General features: G+C 42.0%; 1 protein-coding gene across 1 annotated transcript in view; it reads right to left on the bottom strand.

The window, feature by feature from the left end:
• Window positions 1–563: 563 nt before the first annotated feature.
• Window positions 564–948, bottom strand: part of LOC106344229 — a 931-nt gene continuing 546 nt past the window's right edge. Inside the window, exon 2 of the mRNA XM_013783640.1 lies at window positions 564–945. Within this exon, the coding sequence (XP_013639094.1) occupies window positions 564–945 (382 nt within the window). The remainder of the gene's footprint in view (window positions 946–948) is intronic.

The following is a 948-nucleotide window of genomic DNA, read 5'->3' as shown; positions in this document are numbered from 1 at the left end:
CCATAAAGTGTGAATAGCTCGGAGGCATTTGCCTCGACCATACTGATCCTTGCATAGTAAAGACCAGTGGACATTGCGGGCATAGTCTCTAGGATCTTTTTATTGCCTTTGGTGATCAAAGTTATGTTAAGGAATTCTTTGTTTCCTTCTTCCCATGTTTCAAGGTGGAAATCATTCAATCTTATGTCCTTGAAACTCAATAAGCTTCTTCTAGAGCTTGGGGAATACAAGGCGGTTTTGATCTCTAGGTGAGTGCCTTTGGGCATCATCACATAGGCCTGGCCGTGACCTTCAATCAGGCTGGCCTCACCAGCAATGGTTTGTACCTTTGCACTTTGCATTGTGAGATTCATAAAGTACCTTTTGTTTCTAAGGATCGTATGACTTGTGCCACTATCCACCACAAGTATACTCATCTCATCATTCATTTCTATAAATAAAATTTTACTGAACTTTTAGAGACTTTCATAAGATCTTTAAGACTTTTATTATAAATGTCATTTCATAAAATAAAAACACCAAATCAAAGACATAAAGCAATAAAACAATGTGATTCGAAAAAACTAGTCCTTTAGACGGTCGGATGACTCAAAATCCATTTGGTCATCTTTGTTGTCCCTGTCGGATTCATCATCAGCATCATATCCATATCCTTTGTCGTCATGACCGTTTTCTTGGATCATGTTTGCCTCCGGGTTCTTGTTCTTGAGACTCTCTTGATAGAGTTCGCACAAGTGTTTCGGAGTTCTGCAGTTCTTGGCCCAATGGTTGTCCATCCCGCATCTGTGACATAAAGACTTGGACGTGTGAGATGGTTTGGATATGCCCCCTCGTCCACGGCCATAACTCCCTCGGCCCCGACCGTAATTGGAACCACGACCACGGTTATTGTGGTTTCCTCTTCGGCCGGTTGAGTAGTTATCTCGACCGTTATGATTGTCACGCCTA

The sequence above is a fragment of the Brassica oleracea genome, chromosome C5, assembly GCF_000695525.1.
Source record: "Brassica oleracea var. oleracea cultivar TO1000 chromosome C5, BOL, whole genome shotgun sequence".
NCBI lineage: Eukaryota > Viridiplantae > Streptophyta > Magnoliopsida > Brassicales > Brassicaceae > Brassica > Brassica oleracea.
The sequence above is the reverse complement of the archived record's forward strand: the minus strand, read 5'-3'. Positions and strand labels throughout refer to the sequence as shown.